Here is a 23,161-nt window from a genome sequence, read left to right as displayed (position 1 = left end):
ACTTCATTAAATGCAACATTAGGTTTAAAAATGTCATCCGTTAACACTCACTAATCATAATTTTAGAGAATTTTTTTTAATACTCTGCCAGTTGATGGCCACAAAGTAGCCTTAATTAATCAAATTATATTAAAATACTCAGATTTTTATAGTGACAATTGCAAGATCTTTTAGGGAAAGGTCTCAGAAATGCAGGCAGTAAAACAGGTTTCACTGACAAAAACACTAATGTAAGAGAAGCCAAGGAACACCTACATCTACATAAACACCATCACATGACAGAGTACATGTACCTTCGCTAGCATTATAGATAGGGCTGTCAAGCAATTACAAAAATTAATGACTGATCGCACTGTTAAACAATAACAGAATACCATTTATTTAAATATATTTGGACGTTTTCTACATTTTCAAATATATTTTCAATTTTAACACAATACAAATTGCACAGTGCTCACTTTATTTTTGATTACAAGTATTTGCACTGTAAAAAAAGAATATTTTTCAATTCATCTAATACAAGTACTGCAGTGCAATCTCTTTATCACGAAAGCTGAACTTACAAATTAGTATTATGTATTAAAAAAAACCGTACTCAAAACCAAAACAATGTAAAACTTCAGAGCCTACAAGTCCACTCAGTCCTATTTCTTGTTTAGTCAATCATTCAGACAAATATGTTTGTTTACATTTGCAGGAGATAATGCTGCCTGCTTCTTGTTCACAATGTCATCTGAAAGTAAGAACAGGTGTTTTCGTGGCGCTGTTGTAGGCGGTGTCACATGATATTTACATACCAGATGCTTTAAAGATTCAAATGTCCCTTCATGCATCAGCCACCATTCCAGAAGACATGAGCCCATGCTGATGACTGATTCTGCTCAATAACAATCCAGAGCAGCGAGTACTGACGCAAGTTCATTTTCATCATCTGAGTCAGATGCTATCAGCAGAAGGTTGATTTTCTTTTTTGGTAGTTCGGGTTCTGTAGTTTCCGCATCAGAGTGTTGCTCTTTTAAGACTTCTGAAAGCATGATCCACATCGTCCCCCTCAGGCTTTGGAAGACAGTTCAGATTCTTAAACCTTGGGTCGAGTACGGTAAGCTATCTTTAGAAATCTCACATTGGTACCTTCTTTGCATTTTGTCCAATCTGCAGCAAAAGTCTTCTTAAAATGAACAAGTGCTGAATCATCATCCAAGACTACTATAACATGAAATATATGGCAGAATGTGGGCAGAATAGAGCGGGAAACATACAATTCTCCCCCAAGGAGTTCAGGCACAAATTTAATTAACACATTATTTGTTTAATGAGCGTCATCAGCACGGAAGCATGTCCTCTGGAAAGGTGGCCGAAGCATGAAAGGGCATACAAATGTTCAGCATATCTGGCACACAAATACCTTGCAAAGCCAGCTACAAAAGTCCCATGCAAACGCCTTTTCTCACTTTCTGGTGATATTGTAAATAAGAAGCAGGCAGCATTATCTCCTGCAAATGTAAACAAACATATCTGTCTGAACAACTGACTAAACAAGAAATAGGACTGAGTGGACTTGTAGGCGCTAAAGTTTTACATTGTTTTGGTTTTGAGTGCAGGTATGTAACAAAAAAATTTCTACATTTGTAAGTTGCACTTCAATGACACAGAAAAGCAGGTCTTCTTCATACAAGTCTACATAGCATAGAAAAGCAAAAAGTCACATACAATTCTTTTTTAAAATCACTTGCAGATGACCTTTAACTATAGCATTCACTATTGCAACAATGTAATAAATGAAGTTTAAAAATGCACCAACATCAGAAGCAGTTAAAGTTCCATGAAGCCATATGGCCTCTTTGTATATAGTCTGTATTATATTTCACATAGTATAACTTTTCCCTAGACATACTGAATACCTAAGAATAATCTTCTGAAAAATAAAGGGTGATTTCAAGGGTATCAGCAGGAGATGAATGACTTGGCAGAGTACATGAAAGTCAGGAGCCCTGCAGAGCACAAGGATAACTAGACTGAGTGCACACAATCTAAAAGAAAAAAAACAAAATACTGTGCATGTGTAGTAGATGCCATGTTTAACTATTTCTTAACTCTTTCCATCCATCTTCCCTCTGTGCTTTTGCAAGTACATATTCCTCTAAATTTATATGAATGTGAAGTTTTCAGTTAAAACCTCCAGGCTATCCTAGCCCAGAAAAACAAATCAGTGTATCTGATAGACGGAAAACTAACCAGAAATAAATTCACCTTTAAACTGAAACCAAGTATAAAAAATTTCAACCTCAAAGGTAATTTGCGGAAATTACAAAACAAAACAAAAATGGAGGAAAAGGGGCTCAAAGTGGCATCTGGTGAAGTAGCATGCAAGGTATAATAAAGATACACCGAGAATATCATAGCAACACACAAATACTGACAGTTTTAAGATTTCTCTGCAAGTGGTTTGTTATTTTATTTGGACTAGTAACAATAAAGTAGACAGGGATGCCTATCCCAGAGATCAGGAGCCCTTGACAATTATTCAGAAACAAGTCACAATATAAATGTAACTCCAGCAGCAAATTCCAGTTCTAACTAAGCCTCTCACAGGACAGAACAAAACCCCCGAACACCCTGGCCAAACACCATCCCTCCAAGCAGCCCCCGCCTGCCAAAGCCCATCCTACGGAGATGGGCACGACAGCACTGAAGGGCGACGCTCCCCCACAGCAGGGAGGGTTTGTGTTTCCAAACTCAGCTGAGGAGCGAGTAGCTGAAGGCGACTGAGAAGCGCCTGGAAGAGGCGGGCTCTGGGGTGGAGCGTAGCGCTGCGGAACAACCCCCCTCCCCCGCGCCTCCCCCGGCACGAAAGGGGCTCAGCCGCACGGTGCACGCACCTTGCGCTTTATTCTGCCAAGCGCAGCTTGTTTCCAAGCGAGCAGCCCCCGCCGGAGCCCCGGCTCCTCTCCGGGAACTGACGGGGCAGGGCCAGAGCGAAGCGGCGTTTCCCGACAGCGCCACGACCGCCCTGGGGACTCGCCCCCCAAACGCCCTGCAGCCGCTGCTCGCACCCCGCGCCCAGCCAAAGACCAACCCCCGCAGCAGCAGCATGCAGGGGAGGGGGCGAGGTTTGGGGGGCAGAGGCGGATCTCCGCAGCGGCCTCTCGCCCCCACCCCCGAGGTCTCCGGGTGCGATTCCGTGCTGGACCCCGGGATGCGCAGCCCCCCCCCCGCAGGGACGGGTACACGCACCCCCAGGCCGTTCATGCCGCCCGGGTGGGACTAGAGTCTCACCGGCATCTCCCGCAGGCCCGGCTGCACCGGGGAGTGAGCCATGGCGGCGGCGATGCGCGCTACGCGGGGGTCGGCTCTTCTCAGGCTGCTCCAGCGCCGGGAATCAGCTCATCGGGCCCCCCCCGCGCGCGCGACTGGCGCCAGTCCGCAGAGTCTGCGCGCCGGGATCCCCGGCGCTACTTCCCCCGCCCCTCAGGTCCCGTCACAGACGCAGCGTGGAGCCCGCCCTCCTCCTCCTTCCGGCTCCGGGAGCGGCCGTTATTGGTCGAGCGCGGCGGGAGGGGGGCCCTGCTAGCGTAACGCAAACCGCTTCGGGCGAGGGCAACTGCCGCGCTGTGCGCGCGCGCGCTCGCCCCGCCCCCTCCCGGCGGTGTCTGCCGGTGGCACGCGGCACTTCCCGCCCCGATGCTGGTGACCGGTCTGTCCCGTTGATGTGCCTGGGACTAAGCTCACGGGGATCGGGCCCTTTCAGACCCCCCCCCGTCTCCAGCTGAGTGGGGCGAATCGCCGCGGGAGTGGTTGTGCGCTGGGGGTGGCTCTGGGTAGGCGTGCTGGGGACGTGCCCGGGGGAGCAGTGTCTGAGGGGCGGAGTGCTTTGCAGGGGTTGCAGCCCCTCTGGGGTACCTGTGTGCCTAGCTGGCACTGGGGAGGAAGGGCGTAGTGTTCCTGTGCCTTGTCGAGAGCATTGTCCTAGTCCTGGAGCCCGGTTTGCATAAAAAGACGCACACACATCCAGGACCGGGGCTAAGGGTTTGAGTGCCCTAGGCGGACAGCAATTTCACCGCCCCGCGCGCTGGTCCCACGGCTCCGGTGGGGCTGCCACAGTCGTGCCTGCAGGTGGTTGACCAGAGCCGTGTGAGGAACCGACCGTCCGCGGGCACGACTGCGGCAGCTCCACCGGAGCCGCGGACCAGGGACCCTCCACAGGCACCACTGCGGCAGCTCCACCAGAGCCGCCTGCCGCCCCCTCCGGCAAAACAGTGTCCACCAATTATTCTGGCGCCCTAGGCTAGTGCCTAGGCTGCCTAAATGAGAGCGCCGGCCCTGCACACATCCAAGTGAAAGAGGCTCCAGGTTAATTCTCCGTCATTCTAACCCCCTTCCCCCAGAGTAGCTGAAGGCTCACTACAGTACTATATAATGAAATTCCTAGCTACCACACGGTTATCCTACTTTTAGCCTCATAAATATCTATTGTCATCAGCTCCAGTAAGTTTAAATGACATCAAATTTGGTATCTTCTGTCCAAAAACTACATAACACTGCCGCTTGACGTACAGGAAACAGCTACTCAGGGCCGGTGCAACCATTTAGGCGACCTAGGCGGTCGCTTAGGGCACTAGGATTTGGAGGGTGCATTTTCTTTGGCAGCAATGACGGCGGCCGGATTTTCGGCTGCAGCGGTGGCTCCAGGCCCCAGCACACCAAGTGCATGCTTGAGGCGGTATGCCGCGGGGGGCACTTTGCTGGTCACCGGGAGGGCGGCAGGCAGGCCGCCTTCGGCGGCTTGCCTGCAGAGGGTCCGCTGGTCCCGAGGCTTCGGTCAAGCCGCAGGACCATCAGACCCTCCGCAGGCACTCCTGCAGGAGGTCCACTGGAGCCGCGGGACTGGCGACCGGCAGAGCACCCCCTGTGGCATGCCACCGTGCTTGGGGCAGCGAAATGTCTAGAGCCGCCGCTGTTCGGCTGCCCCGGTCGCCGCCAGTATTTAGGCGGAGGGAGCTGGGGCAGGGGAGCGCAGGGAGGGCCTCCTGCAGCAAGTGGTGGAGGGGCGGCACACAGGAGAACTCCCCGCCCCAGCCCACCCCTGCCCTGCCTCCTCCCCTCTCCCCAAGCATGCCGTGGCTGCTTCACTTCTCCCGCCTCCCAGGCTTGCGGTGCCAATCAGCTTAGGTGCCACAAGCCTGGGAGGTGGGAGAAGTGAAGCAGCCACAGCGTGCTCAGGGAGGACGCAGGGCAGGAGTGAGCTCGGGGGGGTGCCTCAGGGTGGGGGGGACCTGTCGTGGTGGGGCTCAGAGTGAGGGGATGGGGGAGGGCGCAAGTGGAAGTTTGCCTAGGGCGTGAAACATCCTTGCACCAGCCCTGCAGCTACTACCTCTTTTATCTGCTTTACCCTGGTGATGTGCCTTGGATTTAGCTCACTGGGCTTGGGCCCTCTTTGTAAACTTCTGAATAGCAGGTGAGATAACTGCCAATTAATAAACATTTGAGTAGATCGTATTCTATCCTACTAGACAGCAGTGGTGCATATGCATATTCCTCTATTACCAGCAGTCAAGGTTTTTCCTTAACACCAGTCATTTATTATAACCTCACCCATTCAGTAGAGATCATGCACACAGAGGACCTGATTCTCCTCTCACACTGGCATAAGGCTGGGTCTAAACTTAAAAGTTAGGTAGACATAGCTCTGTTGGTCAGGAGTGTGAAAAAGCACACCTCAGGTGTAGACATACCTACATGGATGGAAGAATGTTTCCATAGATGTATTGCTCAAGGAGACAGTGTTTCTATACCAGCGGAAAACCTTTCAGTCAGTCAATAGGCTGCATCTATACTATGGGGTTATGTCAGCATAGCTATGATAACAGAGTTATGCTGGTATATTCTGTAATGTGGACATACCACAAATCAGGAATAAACTATCCCAATGCATAGGGAAGATAGAAAGTGTGATGAGAGACCACTATGATTTAACCAGGAGATCTTCAACATCCTGAAACTCAAAAAAGAGTCATTCAGAAAGAGGAAACTAGGTCAAATTAGAAATGATTAAGATAAAAAACAACACAAATATATAGGGACAAAATTAAGACATTTCAAGACACAAAACAAGATTAAACTATCTAGGAACATAAAGGGTAACAAGAAAATATTTTACAAATACATTAGAAGCTTGAGGAAAACCAAGGACAGGGTAAGCCTATTACTAAATGAGGAGTAATACCTGACTGGGAGGGGTTACAAGTGCTTTGGAGGACAGGATTAGAATTCAAAATTATCTTAACAAACTGGAGAAATGGTATGAAATAAATGCAATGAAATTGACTAAGGACAAATGCAAAGTACTTCACTTAGGAAGGAATAATCAGTTGCATCGATACAAAATGGTAAATGATTGCCTTGGAAGGAGTACTGCAGCAGGACGGTTATAGTGGATCACGAACTAAATATGAGTCAACAGTGTAATACTGTTGCAACAAAAAAAGAAAAGCAACATCATTCTGGGTTGTATTAGCAGGAGAGTTGTAAGCAAGAAACAAGAAGTAATTCTTCCATTCTACTCAGCACTGATAAGGCCTCAACTGGAATATTGTGTCCAATTCCAGACACTACACTTCAGGGAAGATAGGGACAAACTGGAGAGCAAAAAAATGATTAAAGGTCTAGAAAATAACCTACAAGGAAAGATTAAAAATATTGGGTTTGTTAAATCCAGAGAAGAGAAAACAGAGGAGGGAGACATAATAGTCTTCAGGTACGTCAAAGGTTGTTATAAAGAGGAGAATGTTAAAATGTTCTCCTTAACCACTGAGGACAGGACAAGAAGTAATGGGCTTACATTGCAGCAAGAGAGACTGAGGTTAGACATTAGGAAAAACTTCCTAAATGTAAGGATAGTTAAGAACTGGAACAAATTACTTAGGGAGGTGTCATAAACATAGAGATAAGGGTAGCATAAAATCCCTCCTGGGCAGCTGTACTGAATCGCTTTACGTGTAAGGGGTTAAGAAGATCAAATAACCTAGTTGGCACCTGACCAGATGGACCAATGAGAAAAGAAGATACTTTCAAATAGGGCAGAGGAGGGTTTGTTCCCTCACTGGATGGAGGGAGAGACCAAGCAGGTTTAACATCTCCTAAAAACATACCTGGAATGATCCATCTAAAATTACAGAAACTGTAAGTAAGACAAGGAAATGCATTAGGTTATCTTTTGTTTCAGCTTGTGAATTTTCCTATGCTACAATGGTAGTTTTATTCCTGTTTTTTTAACTGTAAAGCTGAGTCCAGAGGCGAGTCCCCTGTGTTTTAAATCTTTTTATTACCATGTAAAGTTTCCTTTTATCCTGATTTTGCAGGTGTGATTCTTTTACTTTTTTTATTTATAATAAAATTCTTTTTTTAAGAACCTGATGGATTTTAGTGTCCTAAAGGGTCTGGTCTGTACTCATATTGCCAAGGCAATCAGTTGGTATATTATTCTCAAGCCTCTCCAGGAAAGGGGTTGAAAGGGCTTGGAGGGGATATTTTGGGGGGTTAGGGATTCCAAGTGACCCTCCCCTGAATTTTTGTGTAAATCACTTGGTGGTGGCAGCAATACTGTCCAAGGACAAGGAAAGGAATTTGTGCCTTGGGAAAGTTTTTAACCTAAGCTGGTAAAACGTAAGCTTAGGGGGGTCTTTCATGCGGGTCTCCACATCTGTACCCTAGGGTTTGGGGGGGGGACCCTGACCGGAGGTTTGTGGCATCTCCGTCATTGGAGGTTTTTGAGAACAGATTAGACAAACACTTGTCAGGGATGGTCTAGATAATACTTAGTCCTGCCTCAGAGCAGAGGACTGGATTAGATGACCTACTGAGGACCCTTGCAGTCCAACAACATTTCTCTTATGTCAGTGGAATTGTACTGGTATAAATAAGAAGAATCAGACTCAAAATCTATAAAACTAAAATAAAGAAACTTCAATGACTTTATTATTCAAGCTGGCTATAAGAAACCCTAAACATTTCTGGTATATCCTTTTCCTGCTTCCCCTTACTCTGGTACTTTTCCATCAAAGTTTGGGGTGAGTTGTAAAGCAGAATCAGTCCCTTTACATATTATAGCAATGGCCCAATAGTTATGGTTGAGAAGGCACTTACAGCTTTTCAAAAAGAAAATTTTAGGTGAAATTTCTTGCATTTGTTCTCTGGCTAAAGGTGAATTTCTCTGTAAGTTAGAAGGAAATCTATTTAGCTGTTTTTGAGTTACTTGAACATCGGGGCAAATGGTGTGTTTCAGACAGTAAGAAAATTACTCAGATTCTTTTTTGGTCTTGATTAAATGGAAAACAGCTGAATAGTTTTCTTCAAGTGCATAATATCAGAAAAAATACCTCACTTGTACTCATGACTTTTAAGTCAGATTATATGATCTAGTAGTTAGCTATATGTGAAATTGGAAACTGCCATCAGTTCACATTTTATCTTTTATATTAGTTATTGGTATATAGTTGTGTTTCAAAGCCTGAAGGAAGGATAGTTGAGATTAAGGAATCAGACCTACATAAACTTTCATAACAAAACTCAAATGAAGAACTGTGATTAATGGAATTCCTGTTATTTATTGAAGTTAATTTATATTCCAGGACAAAAATAACTTTTTGTTAAAGTGCAGTTCAGGCTATCCGTGCCTGCCAATAACTAAAAGCTAGAGAGCCTATAAAGAATATTATAATTCACTTTCAAAAATAAACAAAGTAATTAAATTATAAATTAGAGGCATAAGGTTGACCTTTTCCTTAACCAACTCCATGGAAAGGCAAAGTGAAGGCGCCCTAAATCATTTTAATTCCATCCCATATCTCCTTTCCACCATTCATCTTCAACACTGACCACAATTTGAGACCCATGCCCTCAACTGTGCTGTACTATATTCATCATTCTAATATATGCATCATCACCCACTATAGATGTGCCATCAACATGATCACAACTGTCCTCCAGTAGGACATTTCCGATTCAGGATGAATATCTGTGTATTCAGACATCAAAGTCAGGAGGGTAGAAAGGGCTGAAATACTGTACTCATGGAGACTGTCATTCAGGACTCTCAAATCTGAACAGGAATGGATTCTAATGATATGTACTGTGTTCTCTTTATATACACATTTTGTCATTCTATTTTTAAAGCAAATGTATTTAGCAAGACTCATTCTTTATAAACCCTTGCTATGGTACTTACAATTTCTGTTCCTGTGACCATCTATCACATTGTACTGAGAGAAAACTGCACAGATCCCAACTCCTGTAGTTACAAGACAGATCCTGCCTAGCCTGAGAATAAACCATTTTTCCTTCCTGTAAAATGGAGTTTTTCCGATCAAGTCAGACTCTAATGCCTTTCCTTTGGGATTATTCTAATGCTTACCACAGAATTACATCTATTTTCTTCTGTCCTGTTTCTGAAATGTAGTTCTCCTTGGAAACAGACACTCTCTCTGTGTTGTAGTTTGCACTTTTCAGTTAAAAGTTGTTTTCTTCAATAAGTGTACGTAGACTTCATTTCCTTCATCTTTTTCGCTCCAGCCAAATGTTGTCTCGGACCTCTCAGCTTGTAACCATACTTTTGTCAACTATTCATGGCTAAGGAAGCATCCACAAACCTCAGGACCACCTCAGTTGGCTTCTTCAATTACAATGATTGCTTGTGCATGTCCACATTATGACATAAAAAACAACCCATCTAATTAGAGGCTGATCTTGTCTATTGAAGAAAGAAAATTTACCAGTAAAACTGTTTATCTCATTAATATTGGCTGAAAAAAATTACTAATTAGATTTTGTGTGTCTCTCCTAAAGAAAATGTATAGTATGCTGATATGTTTATATACAATATGCTGTTCTACATATATCCAATTTCCTTCAATGGTATATTTTCAAGTAAAATTATAGTTTCATTGACATACTTACCAACTAAAGAAAGTTCATTTATAACTGAGCACTGAGAATTATAATGGATGAGCACTGGGATCTAACAGGAAATGGAACAAAACGCTATTATATGGTATGCCTATTATTAATAATGTGCACAATCTTGTGCCTGCAAGTATTTTAGTATTCCAGGCAGACAATTAAAATTGGATGGGGACCTAGAACTCATTAAGAAACATGAGACTGTTTGATTATGCTGCTTAGCATCTTTTCCCCAAGTAGTCTGAATTAATTAAATCTTGTTTCTTATTTAAAACAAAGAAAAAAACACGAAAGCAAAATGATATATAGTTTTCTTTTCATATTTCATTTTTACAATGAGGACACCAATTCTTTTCTCAAACTGATAAATATGTCCATCACAAGATAGCATAATCCAAAGACTAATGTATCCATTAAGGTTGACCCAGTGATACTGATGAGCTGCAGTAACTTACAACTGTGTCTCATGACAATAAGTTTTACCACAGATCTAAAATATTTGCCTGCTGGCGGTATTATGGCCCATGTGAAGTAAGTTGAATAGAGAGGCTTGCCCTGCAATGACTGGATAACAAAACTATGGCAAGTATTGGTCAAGTAAAAGTTAAAAGTTAAAAGGAATAGGCAACCTTTGGCATGCAGCTCGCCAATATTTTAGCACTTTACTCACCTGGTAATTCATCTGTAAGTTTAAATAGTTGTACCTCTGAGTCATTGCACTGAGTTCCTCTGGGTCAGTAGTAACAACTGAAAGAGATTAACATCTTGCCGGGTTTTTGATGTTCTATGTGAAATGGGTTGGTAGCTCCAATGTAGTTTTCACCACACAGTCCATGTTCGCAACTTGCACTACTAAGTACCCTCAATCTGAACAGGGAAACCAAAGAGTGACTGTAAACTCACCTATCTGCCTTTATGTTGTTGTAGCCATGTCAGTTCCAGGATATTAGCAAGACAAGGTGGGTGAGGTAATATCTTTTATGGGATCAGCTTCTGTTGGTGAGAGAGACAAGCTTTTGAGCTTACTCAGAACTCTTCTTCAGGTCTCAGAAAAATAATAAAATAAAATATTAATAATAATTAATAATATTTTCCCAAACCTGAAGAAGAACTCTGTGTAAGCTTGAAACTTTGTCTCTCTACCTGCCTTTACATCTGCAGAGATGGTTCCTTGCAGAGTTGAGATACTACAGCATGGCAACGTGGGAATGCCTGCACTGTTGGAATTCAATCTTTTCAGTAGCTAAACAGCAGGCTTCAGTCTTTAGTGCCAACAATCTGCAATATTTCCATCTCCAAGAGTTTAAAAATCATGAGTCAGAACATGAGATTAGCCTACGAACATGATAAAAAGAGAATAAATTATGTTTTTTGATTTGTGTTCTGCTTTAGGAACTCCCCCCAGTTACCCTCACAATGCATGTGTGACAATTACAGGTTGAAAATTCAACCTAGAATGCATACCAAATATGTACACACAAAAACGCAGGGAGCTGTGTACCAGCTCCCTATCTCCTCTCCCTCCGATTCCACTGCTCCCCACTGGCAGGTCACCCAGCAAGTTCCTTCAACCACCAGTTCCTGTCCCACTCTATCCTAGCAGGCTCCAGCAGCTTCACATTTTCCCACTCTCTTAGTCCCCATACCAGGCTTCTGCAGCCCTTGCTCATTCTCAGAAAACTCCTGCAACTTCCCACTCCTATGGTTCCCAATCCCTTAGTCGGCTCCAGTAGATGCTCCGTCTCCAGATTGCAAGGCAGTGGTCTTCTCTGATCTCTTGTCTTAACCTCCACACTCCCCGCACAGATGGAGGATGCCTGCTGCCGAGCTTGGGAAGGTGGGTAGCTTTGCTACTAGTGCTTGTGCTAAGGCTCTGCCCCGCAGGGACACAGGAACTGGGCACTCTGCTTGTCCACTCTAATAGCCAAAGGTGGAAACTGCAGCAGAGGAAAAATGTTCTTGTAGTCAGTGGACTAGTCAAGGATCTGGGAGACCTGAGTGAACTTGTTACAGATAGTAATTAGTTTCAGTTAGTAAATTTATCAAACAGCACGTTTGACCTGCGATGAAATGTAGCCTCACAATTGTATATACATTTTAGAAGTAAAATGAAAGGGATTTTTTTTAAATCTTTCAGTACCAGAGTTCAAGTTTCTTCTTTATGTAGTTGATGGCATCAGTTCTTACAGGAGAAATACAGAAACTCTTCAGCCAGGGTAGTTCAGTTCATTCTTTACCTTTTTCTAGGTCTTTAAACAGGTAGTAGTAATTATTACTTACATTACTATATAATACAACTTGATTTGCTGGATAAATATAGCCTGGATCTCATGTACCTTGTAGTACTGAAATGGAATTGTTAAATATTAATAGTATTTTTGTAAATGTGGCCGAATTGTTTTTTTTCTTTATTTCCACCTCAGGGATATTTTTGATTCAATCATAATATTTGTTTTTTTTATAAACCTATTTGCTGTCTTTTGTAGGGCTGTCTGTGTACATCTGCATTTGGTTTAGTTATCATATTTTCATTTGATTGACTGTAGTTTTACTCAATCATGAAGTTCAGCTTTGTGATTTACTTTTCAGTGGTTATATATTGCTAATGAATTCTATTTTTAAAAAGACAAGTTAGAGTTGCACTTGTAAGCTGATAACTTGCGTAGTTATTTGGCACTTCTTATTTGCCAGGTTAGTGCAACCACCAGTTTTTAATTTGCTGTGTGATGTTCTGGCCTGAAAAGTAAAGAACTTTAATAAGCTATAATCTAGTTCAATTGAAGTGGTATTAATTAGCCCCAGACATCTCTTGGGTCTGGGTCCACCTCTGATTAATTTTAATGTGATTTTAACATTTCTTAGTATAACAGTGTTGGGTGTTGCACTGTGGTCAGCTTTTGTCTTTGATAAGTATTTTAGTATTTTCTATTTGAAAACAATACCGCTTTTCAAAATTTTGTGCTATTGTTTGTGAGACTAGCTTTATGTAGAGATGGCTGCTAACATGGTTGCTGGTGGGTATCCTTTGAACCAACCAGTTAGAATGCTTTTGCTTTTCTAGAAATATAGAAAATCTGTAATTTTCATTAGCAATTAGTTATATTTATGTATTAGATAGTGCTTGTGATAATTGTGAATGATAATCCTTATTAAAAAAATATCTAAGCAATTAGTCCTTTGATAAATCAAATCCAGTGATGCTACCCCTTTAAAGTCTTTATTAATATGTGCTTTTCTGCCACCTAGTGGTTGAACAATGATACTTAGATCCCTTTCTGTATCTATACAAGTAAAACTACTAATGTTCTGGGACAGTTTGAACTGAAAACCCTACAATCTGACATGTACAATGCTGTCCATTTTAAAGATAAAAGAAAAAATGGAATCTCTGCTGCACAAGGTAAAAACTGTAATAAGAATTTAAAATAAATATACTTAAATGTCTTATACCCAACTTCAAGCCATGATTAATTGATGCACCCAAACTTTACTTGGCACAGCTCTTGTGAGGAGGGTCCCCCTGACAAGAAGAGGCCCTAAGCCATAGGTCTGTTCTATTCTGAAGCCATCAGGAAGCTGCTTCAGTCTGCAGTGGAAGTTAAATAGCGTCTGGGCTTCTCTGACTTGTTCCTGTCTGTCCATTGTCCCAGAAGCTGGGAATAGCAGTAGCCTAGCAGCACTCTTTCTCTGCCTCCTACATCTGGGGCTGTGAGGTAGAGCCAGTACACCAGCTTCACATGATGCAGAAACTCCTGTTATGTTGGGATAATTCCTCACTGGCTGGATCCATTTGCTTTACAGCTTTCTTGGGTCGGCAGACCAAGGATGAACTGGGCCTGCAATGAGTCAGAGAAGTAAAGAAGGCCAACTATAAGTGAGTAGGAGTTCTCTTGCAGTTGGAATGTTAATGTTAACATTTGGGGGTACATTCTGTCCCTAGAGTAGGGAGGGGGTGTGAAACCATAAGGACAAATTAACTGCTGCTTCTTGAAGCAGAAGAGGAGTTGTAGTATGCTAGTCACTTACCCTTTCCTGAACCCACAGAGCTTGAGTCTTATGAAGGAAGAAATAATACAATGATGCAGCCTATCTCTCCCCATTCACTTTTTTATTCTATATTCTCTGAGGTAGCTCTGCCTATTCAGTGCTCCAGGCTTTGTCTATGTGAAAAAGTTGAACTGATTCATTTTAGTTAAATACATGCAACCCCCATGTGTGGACACTCTTATTTTGTTTTAACCTACCTTATCAATTCATCTTATGTTAGTAAGGAACCTGTATAAGCTAAATCAATATAAGGCACACTCTTAAAGCAAAAAAAAAGTGTCCACCCAAGGGGGTTGCAACTATTTAACTAAAGTTGAGTTAAATGGATACAATTTTCTTATGAAGAAAAGACCCTAGAAAATAGGATCTCCCTCCTAAGGATATGCCATCCCTTAGCTATTTTTTTACCAATAGGGAAGAACTAGAACACAGCTCTGTGAAGGTATTGATTTTCAAGAAAACGAAATTACAAGAATTAAAGTAATCTAGTCCTCATTGTTCCATAGATATAAACATTTCAATCTACATGAAGTGAATGTTCCAATTTAGAGTTAGAAAAACAACAACAAAACTTGCCAGATAACGCGAAAGTGTGGAGAGATCTAAACAAGGAGGAACAATACAGTCAGTTAAGGCTTGCAAGGAAGAGGCAAAAGCAGCAAAAACATAGAATATGTATGAGCAGACAGCTGGAAATCTAGGTTCCTTTTTCATCTCCTGGGCATTTACTTGCTTCTAATTGTGAAAGGAATGATCAGAATCAGAAATAGGTATTGATCACTGTACCTGTTGTGTTTTCAAGCACCATTTCCCTCTCATAGTCTTACCAACATGTTTTCTCTTTTTGTTTGACTACGGAGGCTCCCTTTTTTTCTATTCTTTTTCTTTCTTTTCTTTTTTTTTATTTACAGGAAGAGAGCTGACACTCCTGTCCAGAATTTGCAAGACATCACTCTGTGTCATTCTTTCAGCATGGAATACAGTATTGTGATGCACTTCAGAAAATATACTGACACTGCTGCATTGTGTGGAACATCTGCCCTTTTCTTTCTAATATAGATCTCACAATGGTCATTCCAACCTAAAACTGAAAAAGGCACAATTATTGTAAACTTATTCCTGCACTGACTGGGATCACTTTGAAATTGATCCAGGGACTGTTGTGTGTAGAATATGGCTATCTAGGTGCTCTTTCGTATGTAGGGTGAAGGGAAACAATAACACCCATTCTCCATGGGCTGTCCTGGTTGCAGAAAAAATTGTGGATTCAATTCAACATCTCATTGAAGTAATCCTTTATCTGGGCCCAACGTGTATGACTGTGCCTATTCCTATTGCCCTCCAAGCCTGCTGTTATTAACTTTAAGGCCCTTCACAAATGTGCCCCTCCTTGTCTGCTCTTATATCTTGTGTCCTTTCCCTGCTTCACCAGTGATGACAGATTTGACCCCTTGCTTGTCTCCATCTCAAACAAATGATTTTATACTTTCACTCTATCCCTTATGTATGCAACACTCTCACAAAACTAGTCTGTAAAGCCCCAGCCCTCTCCCCATTTAAATCCCTCCCCAAGACTTACTTCTACCATGATGGCTACAGAAAATTGCCAGATGATAATGACTAGATAGATGCCAGTGGGGATTGGTGATATTTATTTCTAAAACATTTTAAAATGCATGTATATGTTTTGGAACATCAAGTTAAGCACATAATAGGAACCTGTGTTTTCCACAGGCTAGCTAATATGCTCATCCTCCCTCCGACTCTGTTTCTTACATGTCTTGTCAAATGAAATTGTAAGCTCTCCAGGGAATGGGCTGTACACGCATTTGCACACTGAGCCTAATGGTTGGAATATTCACCAAGGATGTGGGACACCCAGTTCCCATGTTCCAGTGATGATGTAATTATTTATTTACAGTGCATCAATTTTAACAGGAGAGACTGAGGGAGCACTGCATCAGAATAGCTCAATGATTAGAGTACACACCTGAGAGGTTGCAGATCCCTTTTCAAATCCTTTCTCCTGCTCAGGCACAGGGGGGACTTGAATGCGGGGTCTCCCACATCTCAGGTGAGTATCCTAACCACTGGGCTAAAAGTCCTCCACACATCCAGTTGGCATCTTCCACTGGCTAGCTTAGACAGATCCCTGCCTAGCATGATTCTGTGAATCATTCCAAGGTGCTGGTCTTTCCCCATGCATTTTATAGGGAGCCTAAGCGCTTAACTTACAGTTTGTGAATTCCGGTGATTTTCTAGGCACCTAAAATTTAGGTGCTGTGACAATCAGCGTTGCAATGCCTAACTGCTTTTGTGCATCCTGGCCTCTGTGACTGTCTTCAAGACTTGTTGGGATCTGTTCGCCTTTGAGGGCTTGGCCTCCATTTTGCATTTATTTTTTGGCTTGGCTTTTGTTTTTGATAACAGATTGGCTTGTTCTTTCTGGGCCACTGGAGGCAGTTCTCTGTTTTGTCATCATTACCCTATCCTGTGTAAGAGGGTCAGTGATATGATAAGCACCATACAAATAAAAGCAAATCTCTGATTTTTATGATAGACAAATTGCACTAGTTAATGGTGTTAAATGAGGACACTGCAATTACATGCAGAGGATATATAATATTCCCTGCTATAGATGATTTACCCTTTTATTAGTTCAAAACCCTAATGAGGCCTACAGAATAAAAAAACCCCAAGCAGTATGTTGCTGTCAGACACAGCAGAAGGACTGAAAAGAATACCTGGTAGCAAGGACTTGGTTTGTATAAGACACTTTAATGTTGAACATAAACTTCTAAATGTCCCAGTGGAGTCCGGGATTCTCATTTAAACAAGCCAGATGATTTTAGAATAATATAGCAGAACTTTGTGTTGTGTAATATACAACATTAGCAGCATGTGGAAATATAAATTCATACACCAAGATTAAAATCAATTTGCACGTACACAGTTTTCATTTCTAATCAAAGTTACAGTAGATTTTTATAATCAGCCTAGCACTTATGACAAACTTCAATGTATCATATTGTCATTTGATTAATATGAGCATATCCTGTCTTCAGTAAAAATATATATGTCCTTCCAAGTATAATATATAATATCATTCCAAGTAGACTGGTGGTCTAAGTAGCGTTATATTCTACCAGACAGTGACAAGTCAACTTCAGAAATTGTTCTTGCACTCTTGACCTGGAATAGCAGGGACTGGACATTCAATCCCTGTGGAGGCAGAGACAAACGCTTGTCACTTTATAGTGACTCATCTGGATGTTTAGGCAGCAATACTGATTAGATCCAAAGCCTGGTATCCAGATCTCTTTTATCAGCTAGAGAGTCATTATGACATGAGTTTGTAGGGAAGGTGGAAAAGGAAAAAAAAAAGTGTTTTTTGTTTTTATTCTGTTTTTATTGTAAATTATTAGGATAGATAGCTGGTGTACCACCAGTGAAAACATTTGTGTGAGATACTCATACTTCAAATGAAGTTACTGTAGTGTAGTTAATGCTTTGCGGCTGATGTAAAGTCTAACTGCATTGTTTGTCATAGCTGTGTGCTGTGTGCATAACAAGCTATTTGAAAATTCCCTGCTAATACAGTTGTATAAGTCAACTCATCTCTAATTTTAATAAGGCAGTAAACCTGGATTACTTAATGTTTTCACAGAAGAATAGCATTAAAATGTACATGATTCACACTGCATTAAATGTATTTTATGAAAATGAAAAATATGCTGCAATTTTTCTGTTTACATGGGATTTGCATAGATCTTTGAGATCAGATAATGAGGCAAGTTTCTGTTACCTTCTTGAACATTCTGCTATACCGTAAGACTCTTCCTGTCCCCACTCGCACCATGAGCATGACAACTTTTGCCAATGGGCATTGCAATATTATATTCTCTCTTCAAAGCTAATTAAAAATAAATCATCTGCTTCAGAACTAAATAACCAAGAAGCCCACTCATTAGTCTTTTGACCAACCTAAAATTGCAAAAAATGCCAATTCTTCACAGATTCGCTGAAGATTTATCCCTCTTATCCTATTTGAACGCTTCCCATATACTTACCTCCATGCCTGTTAGAGTAGCATATGATGTACCTGTGTATACTTATCTGTACATACTTTTTCTAACTATTACTTTAAAGTTAAAAGAAAAGAATTAACAGTTTGTAAATAAGTGCTATATTTGTTAAGGACAACACTTTGGGCAGAAGATGTTGTCCTCAATGGGAACTATTTGCTTCTGTTTGTAAACTTAGTGGGCAAAAGAGAGGCTGGCAGGGGAGCCTGCTGTAACATCTTGACAAATCCATTCCAAGGTAGGGGTCTAAAGTTCTTCCTTAGCATGAAACACTATATTCAACTCCTTTTTTTCCCTCAAAGAAACACCTCAAACTACATTATTTTGTCATTATGTGAGTTTTATTTTAGATGCTACTGCTCATCCAGAGTTCCATTCTCCTTTGTCTTCATCTTGGTGGCCAGCTGAGTCTAAATATTTGGTTAAAGTTACCAGCAGTTAAATAGGTAGATAGAGTGCACAGGTGGGTTGGAGGGGTGTGTAGTGTAATACTAACTGGTAACATATACAGTATGCACAGCTTTCTATAATCAATCCATGCATTTTTCCATTCATTATTTGTAAGGCAGTTTAAAAAAGGATTTTCAAAACTCCACTGACCAGTTGTTCCTGAATAATAGTGGGCTGCTGGGGCTGTGCAAACGGCTTGGCTTTAATTAATATTTGCCTTTTCACAATATAAAATTACAATACAATATAAAAATAATACATCTTTTCATCACAGGAACTCTTCAACACTGTCAAGTGCAATTTCAGTATTTTAATGCTTTGGGATTTAAGCTTCAGGTCCATTTTTAAAGTGCAAATTCTGCTGGGAGCAAGTTTCCAGAGTTTTCTTGGAGTATCGTGTTCTGTACAAAAGACTAAGCTCTTGATCTTGCTCCTCAGGAGGGTCTGCATTTTAAATGAGCAATGCTCTTTCCCCCTTCCTATGAGAGAGCCCATCCAATGGTTGTTAAGGATACTCCAGTTCCTCTTACTGTGGATGTAGTTAATGAGATGCCATAAATTTACATCATTAAGCTCTGAATTCATCTTTACATCTCACTCTGAGAGATAGGCCCAGTTCCATTTTCACAAGTGCTTTTCTCATTTTCCATTTTCTTCTTTTCATCCTCATCAAGTTGGGCTTCAATCTCAACTGGATCCACATAGGTGTAAAAATAAGCCATGATGGAAAATATAATGCAAACTGCCAACAGTAAAGCAGCAAACAGCACATATTCTGCCCACTGTAAAGAAACAAATGTTAACATTATTTATCTATAGACATTTCTATGGTTCACTATCATAATGCTATTTTACTGTAGACAAGCAGACATTCCTAGACAATAATTCTATCTATCTCTCTATCTAGCTATATTAGCTATATTCTCTCTCTCTCACACACACACACAAAATTATGATGTGGCTTTAGAAGGGACTAGGTACCCAAATTAATGCACTTTGGACTTTTGAGATCTGTCCATCTATCTCATGTACATCTAAAAATAAACCAAAGTTTAAAGTCTGGACATGCTGAGAAGGCTTTGCAGTCTGTTCCAGGTGATGCTGTAGAGTTACTGATTGACTGCAGATGAATCTCTATACAGTTCTCTGTCTAGTACTATATTTACCCTAGTGCAATGGTTTTCAACCTCTTTTCTTTGGAGACCCTTAAAAAATTGCGAATGGAGGTGCGGACCCCTTTGGAAATCTTAGACATAGTCTGTGGACCTTCCGGGTCTGTGGACCACAGGTTGAAAACCACTGCCCTAGTGGGAGCTAAACAGGCATGATCTTATTCCCACTGAAGTCTATGGCAAAACTTCTACTGATTGCAGTGACTGCAGTTCGAATCCTCACATTCACTCAGCCTTTGTTCTGTGTTTGTACAACACCTTGTGCAATAGAACACTAGTCATGACGAAGTCTCCTAGGAACTACAGTAATACAAATATATAACAAAATAAATAAATAAATAAATACTCAAGAGTGGAAAACCTTAATTAATCATGTTTTGTTTTCTTGCTGCTCAGCCTAGCAGGGGTCAGGAATGTCATAAAAGCCCACGTTTAAGAAGGGGGACATTTTTTCCCCCTGAACTGAAGCCTTCTAATTAGAGTGGCACTGATACTTTCTGAAGGGATCCTGCCTAGTCCTCTTTGGCCAGAAGAACAGTGACTCTGATGCCAGGTGCTGAAGGTAGAGGTTTTTAAACAATGGGAGGGCAGAAAGGGACTCTGAGGGCCTCATCTGTGGATAGCAGAGGAACCCTGGTGGGTAGAGATTAAAAACATGTTTTTCATGGGCTGCCCTATTATTGTCCCATTAGCCCACCTGAGCTTCTACCATTTGCAGGAGTAGTCTTCCCCTCCTCCTGTTCACTGTAATAATTTCTCTTTTAGGGTCCTGCACTCAGGATGGAAGAATCCCATGCACTGCTACAGGCTTGGGACTGACTGGCTAAGAGGCAGTTCTGCAGAAAAGAACCTGGGGATTACAGTGGATGAGAAGCTGAATATGAGTCAGCACTGTGCCCTTGTTGCCAAGAAGGCTAACAACATATTGGACTGCATTAGTAGGAGTATTGCCATCAGATCAAGGGAAGTGATTATTCCCCTCTATCTGGCACTGATGAGGCCACATCTGGAGTACTGCATCCAATTTTGGGCCTCCCACTACAGAAAGGATGTGGACAAATTGGAGAGAGTCCAGTGGAGGGCAACGAAAATGATTAGGGAACTGGGGCACATGAGTTATGAGGAGAGGCTGAGGGAACTGTGGTTATTTAGTCTGCAGAAGAGAAGAGTGAGGGGGGATTTGATAGCAGCCTTCAACTACCTGAAGGGGGGTTCCAAAGAGGATGGAGCTAGACTGTTCTCAGTGGTGGCAGATGACAGAACAAGAAACAATGATCTCAAGTTGCAGTAGGGGAAGTCTAGGTTGGATATTAGGAAAAACGATTTCACTTGGAGGGTGGTGAAGCACTGGAATTGGTAACCCAGGGAGGTGGTGGAATCTCTCTCTTCAAAGTTTTTTAGGCCCAGCTTGACAAAGCCCTGGCTGGGATGATATAGTTGGGGTTGGTTCTGCTTTGAGCAGGGGGTTGGACTAGATGACCTCCTGAGGTCTCTTCCAACCCTAATCTTCTATGATTTGCAACTTTCAAAAGGGCTGAACTAGCCTGTTTCATGAACAGTGCAGGAATTAGGAGTAGAAAAAGCTTGGGGGCACATAGCTGGCAGGAACTCCTAATAAGAATTTTTTTAAAAGAAGAGTAGTTTTAAAATTAATCTTGGGTGAACTAGAGCAGGGGTAGGCAACCTATGGCACAGGTGCCGAAGGCGGCACGCAAGTTGATTTTCAATGGCACTCACACTGCCCAGGTCCTGGCCACTGGTCCGGCGGGCTCTGCCTTTTAATTCAATTTTAAATGAAGCTTCTTAAACATTTTAAAAACCTTATTTACTTTACCTACAACAATAGTTTAGTTATATATTATAGACTTATAGAAAGAGACCTTCTAAAAATGTTAAAATGTATTACTGGCACACAAAACCTTAAATTAGAGTGAATAAATGAAGACTCTGCACACCACTTCTGAAAGGTTGCCGACCCCTGAACTAGAGAGTTCCAGCAGAATCTTAAGAAGGTGCTCCAAACTCCAATCCACCAACTATCTCTCTCCCATACGGTAAGGAAAGTGACTCTTCATGGTATGTAACCCAGGATATGGAGGAGCCCCTCCTCAGAATTGCATCTTAATATAGCACCCAGAAAATCTGGTCAGTGTATACTGTATAGTATACACATCAGACTTTATCTAAATAGGTCACAACAGCTTGTGTGATGTTAGTTACCCAATTATTTCAGTGTTCTTTATATGGTCTAGTGAGGCCTTTACATCTGACCTGAGGTCACTCAATTGTAAATGGTAATTCTGCATGGCTGACTGTGGGTTTCAATGACTCTCCTCCAGCTAGTGGGGTTTTTTTTGTAAATCACATGCTCTTGTCTTGTTATAAAACTACAAATCCACCACAGTAATGAAGTGATGCGAAAAGAATGTTAGGAGGCTTATCTATGATTGTTCTCCCCTGTACCATAGCTGTATAGTATACTGAACTGATATAGTAAGCAATAAGAATACACTATACCAATACAGTTTTGGGCTAATGTCTATTTACCTGCTCACTGAGTTTTGATGCCCCAGCCACAATAAGAACAATGATGTTACCAACAGCCACAGTCAGCAGCCAGCCTGCCTGAAGCACTGATTTCATGTTGGAAGGTGCCTGCAGAAACAAGATATTTAACTGAATTGCTTTGCACTTTAACACATCTTATAAAAGTAGATTATATAGGTTCATGTTCGATCTTCAAAGTTTAGCTGATTCTTAACATTAACCTGGGTAAAGAATGTGAGCGAAGCCAAACAGCAAAAATTAAGATGTTTGTACATAAATGCGAGCAGCTTAGGTAACAAAATGGAGGAACTAAAGTTACTGATGCAGGAAGTGAAACTGGATATTATAGGGATAACAGAAACATGGTGGAATAGTAGTCATGACTGGAGTACAGGTATTGAAGGGTATGTGCTGTTTAGGAAAGACAGAAATAAAGGCAAAGGTGGTGGAGTAGCATCGTATATCAATGATGAGGTAGACTGTAAAGAAATAAGAAAGGATGGAATGGATAAGACAGAGTCTGTCTGGGCAAAAATCACATTAGAGAAGAAAGCTACTAGAGCCTCCCCTGAGACAGTGCTTGGGGTGTGCTACAGACCACTGGGATCTGATTTGGATATGGCTAGAGACCTTTTTAATGTTTTTAATTAAGTAAATACTAATGGGAATTGTGTGATCATGGGAGATTTTAACTTTCCAGATATAGATTGGAGGACAAGTGCTAGTAATAGTCATAGGGCTCAGATTTTCCTAGATGCGATAGCTGATGGATTCCTTCACCAAGTAGTTGCTGAACCAACAAGAGAGGATGCCATTTTAGATTTGGTTTTGGTGAGTAATGAGGACCTCATAGAAGAAATGGTTGTAGGGGACAACCTTGGGTCGAGCGATCATGAGCTATTTCAG

The 23,161-nt window shown here is 41.7% G+C and overlaps 2 protein-coding genes and 1 long non-coding RNA gene across 5 annotated transcripts in view; 1 reads left to right on the top strand and 2 right to left on the bottom strand.

Annotated features, from left to right (window-relative positions):
• STK24 (serine/threonine kinase 24) overlaps positions 1 to 3,488 on the bottom strand; it is a 127,083-nt gene extending 123,595 nt beyond the window's left edge. The window contains exon 1 of one of the 3 annotated variants that reach the window (XM_050949817.1): positions 3,277 to 3,488. In XM_050949817.1, coding sequence (XP_050805774.1) covers positions 3,277 to 3,318 — 42 coding nt within the window. In that variant the 5' untranslated portion in view covers positions 3,319 to 3,488. Of the gene's footprint in view, positions 1 to 2,879; positions 3,062 to 3,276 lie in introns of those variants that run through there. The other 2 variants (XM_050949826.1, XM_050949834.1) reach the window with 2 other exon arrangements.
• Positions 3,489 to 3,643: 155 nt separating this feature from the next.
• On the top strand, positions 3,644 to 17,731 carry LOC127050787 (uncharacterized). Its single transcript, XR_007774280.1, has 3 exons — positions 3,644 to 3,818; positions 13,756 to 13,828; positions 14,913 to 17,731. It is a non-coding gene; the product is annotated as an uncharacterized LOC127050787 (long non-coding RNA).
• Positions 17,732 to 18,910: 1,179 nt separating this feature from the next.
• SLC15A1 (solute carrier family 15 member 1) overlaps positions 18,911 to 23,161 on the bottom strand; it is a 64,789-nt gene continuing 60,538 nt past the window's right edge. The window contains exons 22-23 of the mRNA XM_050937597.1: positions 22,256 to 22,363; positions 18,911 to 19,318 (exon numbers count right to left, since the gene is read on the bottom strand). Coding sequence (XP_050793554.1) covers positions 19,124 to 19,318; positions 22,256 to 22,363 — 303 coding nt within the window. The 3' untranslated portion in view covers positions 18,911 to 19,123. The remainder of the gene's footprint in view (positions 19,319 to 22,255; positions 22,364 to 23,161) is intronic.

This window comes from Gopherus flavomarginatus, chromosome 1 (genome assembly GCF_025201925.1).
Source record: "Gopherus flavomarginatus isolate rGopFla2 chromosome 1, rGopFla2.mat.asm, whole genome shotgun sequence".
Lineage (NCBI taxonomy): Eukaryota > Metazoa > Chordata > Testudines > Testudinidae > Gopherus > Gopherus flavomarginatus.
The sequence above is the reverse complement of the archived record's forward strand: the minus strand, read 5'-3'. Positions and strand labels throughout refer to the sequence as shown.